At 45.2% G+C, this 7,464-nt stretch overlaps 1 protein-coding gene across 5 annotated transcripts in view; it reads right to left on the bottom strand.

The window, feature by feature from the left end:
- Nucleotides 1-2,880: 2,880 nt before the first annotated feature.
- The window catches only part of KCNIP2 (potassium voltage-gated channel interacting protein 2), a 106,507-nt gene continuing 101,923 nt past the window's right edge, over nucleotides 2,881-7,464 (bottom strand). For all 5 annotated transcript variants that reach the window (XM_082223466.1, XM_082223463.1, XM_082223465.1 and 2 more), the window contains 3 exons: nucleotides 7,321-7,425; nucleotides 6,536-6,598; nucleotides 2,881-6,323 (listed from right to left, as the gene is read on the bottom strand). In XM_082223466.1, the coding sequence (XP_082079592.1) occupies nucleotides 6,276-6,323; nucleotides 6,536-6,598; nucleotides 7,321-7,425 (216 nt within the window). In that variant the 3' untranslated portion in view covers nucleotides 2,881-6,275. The remainder of the gene's footprint in view (nucleotides 6,324-6,535; nucleotides 6,599-7,320; nucleotides 7,426-7,464) is intronic.

Here is a 7,464-nt window from a genome sequence, read left to right as displayed (position 1 = left end):
CAGCAATATCTGCAGAGGCACAGCTTCCCCATCGATGGTATAGGGAGTTATGTGACCACCCATTCCAACTTTCTGCTGAGTTCTTAGTATGCAAGAAGGAGGGGTAGTGAATGTTATAGGGTAATGCTGTTGCATCCATTGGTCACTAGATGGCACTCTGCTTATAGATTTGTGTTTTAGGACCCTTGCTCTTTCAGGATCATAAGGGTGCAAGTGGTGGGGAGAGGCAAATCTCTCCATTTTGCAACCTTCCCCACCCCAGAGGTGGCATGACCAGTCCTCCAAAAGCTGCAGCATTGACCTTGGCAGGCCACAGATGCATTTTTGGTGAAATAGTAGAACTCATGGACATCCAATGAAACTGAATGTTGGGAGATTCAGGGCAGATAAAATAACACTTCTTCATGCAAGTGCATAGTTAAACTATAGAATTTGCTCGTATAGGAGGCTGTGTTGGCCACCAACTTGGATGCCTTTAAAGGAGGATTAGACAAATTTATGGAGGATAATGTTGGAAGAAATGGACATGAAGGCATTAATTTATTTCATGGCCACAAATCACCCCATGTCTGAGATAAGTCAACAGATGCAAGGTCAGCAAAGCCGGTTGCTATGGCCCAGTGTCGTGTGTGTGTGTGTGTGTGTGTGTGTGTGTGTGTGTGTGTGATTAAGGCATGTTAGCTCATCAGTCGATGAGTCTGTGTCTATGTTTTGAATTGCTGGAGCAACATAGATATTTTCTACTTGTATGTATCTGTATCTGCAAAGCTTACAAGCTGCATGCATATGTCAACATCTGGAACTGTATTACTGAGGCCTGATCTTTTGCAGCAGTAAACTGTTTTGGACCTTAATCTGCCTCTGTGTAGTGACTGGAACTGGGAGAAAGTTACACTGCATGAGTATCTCACCTCAGATTCCCAACTGCGCAGGGGGGGGCAATCTTGCAGCACCTAACCTGGGAGAGCCTGATGCTACACTAGGTATAAAATCAGGGCCTACCCCTACCCCAACTTTGATACTGTTTTGATTGCTTCATTTGTCCTCATTTTATTCTTGGAAAATCAATGCCTCCAGCAACTTTTAAAGAGGGTTCTCTGTACAGTTGACCAGAAGCAAGTTTGCTGCACTTTTGAAGGAAGACTTCAGATCTCATTTGCAATGAAGAGTCTGAATACTTCATATTGACACAGAGATGAACCACAGCAGATGTTTCAGTAGTAGTTGCACATATGAAGGTACAGCCCCTGCTAGCCTTAACAGTAATATCAAGAGTGAAAAGGAGGCACACACAACCCATTTGAATGCAGTACCCAGCACTTCCCTGTGAAGATATGTGGGAAAGCAAACAGCAGCAGAGGCTGTGGTGTTTGTGCATAGCCATTGTGGTTGCATTTTATTGTCATACTTGATCTTTATTATTATACAAAATATACAGAGTTGAAAATGCAAAGCTGATAGCAGAGATCAATGTGCCCCACTAGTGCAGTGGGAATGGGCCATCTGGCCCTGATTTAGTGATTGTAGTGAGAGCACAGGTAGAAATATGCAACTGGCGTATAGGTGAGGAGTGGAGCAGTAGCCCCACCCACATAGGGATTGCCATCAGGTTAGGAGTATCAACAGACAGGATGAAGATGTTTCAAACAAAAGAACAATCTGCAAAGATATGAGTGATGGGTCAGGATATGGGCTTTGCAAAATCAGAGAATGATTCTAAATAGAACCAATGTAACGCTGAATGAAAAGGTCATGTCCTCCTACTTTATGTTTATTCTTTTAGAATAACCTGGTTTCTGTAATGCTCTCTTAATTAGATTGAAATCGCCACTTTACCCATAAACATGCATTAAAAGAATGATGGTGGGTAAATTCACCATCTTCTCACTCTGACCACCCTTACTACAAATGTGACAGTTTAGTTAAAGGGTGTCAGAAGGACAAATTCTCTGTATTAGAAGGGATGTTGAGTATGCAGCCTAAGACATACTTCTCAACTGCAAAATCCCCTGGAATAGTGAAGTACTTTGTCAGAAAGGGAATAAAAGCCCTTTTTAAAGGTGAGTATATCTGGGCCGGGCTGGGCTGGTGGAAGATCACTGTGTATGGGGAGGTACGTAATCTATGTGGTGTTTCTTTACTCTCAACTCCCCACCATAGTTTCTAATGGACCTATGGCTGTATCTGTTAACAGACACAGTGAAAAGTGGGAAAGGCTATCAACATTTCATGGGAGTGGGCCACAGCTGCATTTTGAAGACTAATCTTGAATGCAGCTATCTCTGGAAGCAAGGAATTCTGCCTAAACCTGGAAAAGACAGACCGTATCAGGCTGGATGGACCATTGGCCTAACACGGTATAAAGCACCTCCTTTTATAATTTACTTGGGCTCACCAACACCCATCTTTATTTGGTAGCTGACAATATGAGGAACTATGCTCCTGGCCCTTCTTGAAAATGCAGCCCCAGAAGCCAGCCTGTATCTGAGAGCAGGATAGTCTTGAGTCTGGACTAATTGTGATTCCCAGTTCTGATTACAGCACTTTCCACCCTGACTTGCTTGTAACCAGGAAGGCCTTTGAATTGTCACCTCTGTTCTTGAAGAACAACTCTGGGTTCTTAGTAAAGTGAGACAATCACTTCTGCTAGACCAGGGGTCTGCAACCCACGGCTCCGGAGCCGCATGTGGCTCTTTTACACCTTTGCCGCGGCTCCAGGGCGGATACTAGCGAGGGGAGGAGGCGCATTGTGTGCCGCGACACTCCCCACTGTTTTAAATGTCGCAATGGTTTTGCGGCTCCCAGGTTTTTTTTCTTCGGTCCAAGTGGCTCTTTTTGTCTTAAAGGTTGCAGACCCCTTTGCTAGACAATCACTTCCAACATAAAGACCCATCAGGAAAAGCACAGGGCTACTTTAGACACACTTGGAAGTGGCGGTGTTATAAGGGTAGTGTTAACTTTGCATACCAGCCAGGTTCATCTTTGATGAGGGTAGTTCCCTCAGCAGTGGCCAGCTGTCAGCCATGTGGCTTGCATCCCATCCACAGCTAACAGAGCCAGTTTAAATATTATGGCTGCTTCATGCAGTGACCATAAAGTGTGGATTTCCCCAGATGTGTGTGAAGTTTCTACATCACCACAAGATATTCCTAGCAATGGTAGCATGGGAATTTTCTGTACAAGGGAAAGTGATCTACCATACACATTATGGCCATATCAATGATTTCAGGATGGCAATTAGAACATGCTCTGATGTCAGACATACACATATACCACAGTAGGCAACTTTTATACTGGAAGCTGCCCTGTGAGCAATTGCAGGGTAGCAGAGCACTACTATACTATTCTGACTGGTTATGAATAGCCACGGAGGGTGTGACTCTTCTCTTCCCCTCCCCCCCCCTCCAGCTTCTCCTATAGGCCTTAAGGGGTAAGAAATACTAGTGTAAACCCTTAAGTTTGAGATAAGCCAGATAGGATGGTACCGGTGAGGAATGAGGATGGGAGAGATGCAGGAGAAAGGAAACTGTTGTGTTGTGCACAGAAACAGGCTTTCTTGGATGGAAGATGGGAGTGCAAGATGGTAGGAGGATGTTTGTGATTAGAAATTGTTTCATTGAAGAGAATGCATGTGTGGAAGGGACAGGCTTGGGGAGGGTTATACAGGGATGGGATTGTTAAAATCATTTTGAGGCATGGGGAAGAGAAGCTAATCCAAGGTAAAGGAACTTTAAAAAACATAGTGTGGTTATGGGTCCAGGCATTGTACAAATTTAAATAAAAATAACCACCATGTAGATGCCAAACTGTTTCCAATCTCCAAGATTTGATCCCAGCTGTGACCCTTAGCAGAAAACATGTCTGAACTACACAAAGAGGGACCCTTAAGCGCTGGCATGATGGGTTGGCAAGAACTGAAATGGCAGCTTCAGGAAGGAGAAGAGCCAAAGCTGGGCTCCAGTGCACATGGAAGTCTGTTGCATAGCTAAAAATCCTGAGCTGGCCAGTTCCAATTCCTGTCCTTCACACACTCTTGAATGATACATTCCACTTTCAGACCACAGAACAAAGAAACTCATTCCTGTGGGTCTTTGAATCTTGCTCTAGACTGCCAAGTACCTAAGTGCTTACTCAAGATTGCAACTGTCGTCTGAGATGGGAGCTAAAGTATAGGGTTGGTTGTTAGGATGCAGGAACAATAACTGAGATGAGCCTGAGCGGAGTTAAGTGCTGGGATAAAACTAGGGCTGTGGGTAAGATATTAAGAACATTGGTAGAAGGGGATGCTAGGCAGGGCCAGGATAGAGGGTGCTCATCTCTGCCATCTAGATATTGCCTGCTGTTGAGTACCTCAGCCTCTGGCTCGCTAACTCTTCGCTCACTTTTCTGCCTTCATTGGGATATAGTACCTGTTTGTGTGGCCAAAAAACCCCCAAACCTATTCAGTATCATTCTTGTCTCTTTCCTATACTTTGCCTTAATCTGAGTGGTCTTTTCATACTAGAATCAGCTTCAAGATTGTAGTTCTTCTTAAGCCCTTAATATCTCTGTTACAGGCAGTTTCTCTTTCTTTGTCTTTGTTTATTTTCCATGTTGGCCTCTGCAGTTTGCACAACTCCTCTTTCATCAGTTTTCGTCTCCTATATTGCCATGCCACTCTTTCCTCCATGCATCAAACAGCTTATTCCAATTTAAGCCCTTCCACAAGACCTACATTTTCAGCTCCCCTGGCTAGTCCACTCCCGCTGCTCATTATGAATCTCTGACCCATTACAGTATCCTTGTCCTGGCCAGCTAGTGTGATCTGTAAGCCCTCTACACAGGTACAGTGTTGCTGCTGTGCTCTGTTCAGAACCTGGCACTCTGTTGGAGATTCATAAACACTCTGAAGATGCTGGTTGCCTCTACTGTTTCTGCTTCTGAATGACCCAAGGGCTTATTTGTAATAAAATATGAAAAGCGGGTAAGCATCACAGAGAGATGAGCAGCAGCTAAAGAGATAGTTGGCACAGGGAAGAAAAAGCAAAGCTCTCCCCACCCTCTAATGTGATCCCTAGGATTTTCTTTTATCTACTCTCACACATGCCCTTTCCATTCACCATGATCACTGTAAGTCAAGGAGCTATGTCATGTTTTTATCTTTCAGTGAACTTAGTTCAAGGACAAAGCATACCCTTGGCTGATGCCAGACTGTCACTTGTAAACCTTAGCTGAACCCTGAGTTTCTTCTCATTGAAGGATGTCTGAGCTCTTGACACCTACTTTCTGTATGGCCCTCAGTTGTTGGAGCTGCGTAACAGATAGTATTATCATTATCTCAGGCCGCATAGAGACCCTGCCCAGTGAGACCAGAGATTCCGTCCTCACTTAAACGTTTCTAGTGACATGTCCTCACCACTTCTACCCCTGTTTTCATGACAGTTTATAGGGGGCGGGATGCAAGGAAAAGCTCTGATCAAGCTTAGTGTACTTTCTTGCCATGGGAATCCAAGCATAATTCACCCCTCCCTCCTGATCTGTAAATGAAAGCTAAAGGTTGTGTTGTACCTGCCTCTCGTGAGTGGCTCACAGTTTTCATTCCCTGTTCAGGATGCAAAGGAAAGAAACCACAAAGCAAAATCCCACTCACTCTCTATTTCTTTGCCTCAGCTCTCCCCCAGAGTTTAGTGCCAGGATTGCAAGTTACCTTGACACTGGGAAATTTATCTCCCAACTGGAAGCCTCAGGGTATTGCAGTGAGAGTCTTGGGGCAAATTAGATGGAGTCCACTCCTTATAGGCAGTGGGTAAGATTGCACACACACAAAATCCTTTGAAAGTCCTTGGCAATCAGCTGTTGCACTGCCATTTGGTGGTGTGAAACCTGCTTGGAACCCCAGTGAAGGGTCAGGGGTTGCTGTGATTTGGAAGGCCCCAAAGGGTGGGCATACTACTTGGTGACAGGGCAGTGCAGCTTCCAAGGGGAGGCAGCAGGTTGATCCGGGTTTTTTTTTTCTTTTCAATGCCCAGAGGAAGTGCTTGTGGATGTCAGGCTGTTCCCCCTGCTGGGCCTTGGTCCAACCCAGCCAAAGGCTCCCTCCCACCCCCGTGGTTTCCATTGCAGGGACTTTCCCCCAGTTGCATCTCGAATACATGGTCTCCAGAAATGTCTCCCGGTCCAGCATGGACAAGGGGCTGCTTTGTCCATACAGCCAAGAGAAGAATGCCTCAGAGGGATACACCAAGAAGAGAAGCCCCAGGAGTGTGTGTGAAGGTCTGGGCTCCAGGAGTGGCCCGCTAGATCACATTGTCAAAGAGCTTCATGGAACTCATGATGTTTTCATCCTGCCAAAGAAAAGAGGACAAGTTAGAATAAGTAAGAAGTCCTAGAACTAATTATCAGCTTTGACTCCCTCTGCCCCCCCAAAACGTATAGGGGGTGTAAAGGACCTTTTCAACCCCCACCCCCTTTTTATGCGTGGCAGAAAAATAGCAGTGGTCTGTACCCACTGACAGTAATGCAATATTCCCACCCTTCTCTAATGGGGGTATGCTACCTTCTGGCAGGACTCAATGAATTCCTCAATAGTCACCACTCCATCCTTGTTCCGATCCATTTTCTGAAATGCAACAACCAGGGATATGAGAATTAAAGGCAAGGTAACATGTTTCCTAGGAGCAGCTTCAGGCACACTACAATACCCACAACCAGGAAGGACATCCTTGAGGCAGACCTGGTCAGGGAACCGGTCAGCTTCTAGGTAGCTTCAAGGGATTTCTGGCAGAGAATGGCCCCCTACCTCACTAATGACATCTTGCAAGCATTCAAGGAAACAGCAGTGGGCTGGTGCTGCAAACAGGTCCACTATTATGATTGTAACAGTAAGAGATGGGAGATGCTGCCTCTACTGGAAAGAGGAAGGAAGAGTGGCCATTGGGAAAGCTTAAAGTTCTGACAAAACCCTGTGTTGAGTTTTCTACTCTGTGTTGACTCTGTACCCAAATGCACACATTTGCATTCCAAATGTGTTGAACTACAACTCCCATTATCCCTGGCTATTGGTTACGCTGGGCAGGTATGGTGGGAGTTGGAATCCAAAATGTCTGGAAAGTGCCAAGATGGAAAGGCTTTTCTAGGAAGAGGGCAAATCCAAATATCTTGATTAAAATAACCCACTCGCTCAACTACCAGGGATGGGAAGGTTTTGTAGAACTGCAGGATGCTGACATGGGGTAGTAATTTTACTCAGAGCAGACCCATTGAAATGAATGGTCCTTAGTTATGTTCATTAATTTCACTGGGTCTTCTTCACCCATGGAAATGTCCTGACTCAAGGCTCACCTGGAAAAAGCTTTCCACATGCTCCTGAGGTGCTTCTTCTCGCATGGCTGGGTAAGTGTATTTGCCCATCATGTCGTAAATGGATTTCATTATGTCCAGCATTTCCTGCAAGACAAGAGCACAAAAAGAATGGCAAGCAGAAAT

This window comes from Podarcis vaucheri, assembly GCF_965113315.1.
Source record: "Podarcis vaucheri genome assembly, chromosome: 5".
In the NCBI taxonomy this organism is placed as follows: Eukaryota; Metazoa; Chordata; class Lepidosauria; order Squamata; family Lacertidae; genus Podarcis; species Podarcis vaucheri.
The sequence above is the reverse complement of the archived record's forward strand: the minus strand, read 5'-3'. Positions and strand labels throughout refer to the sequence as shown.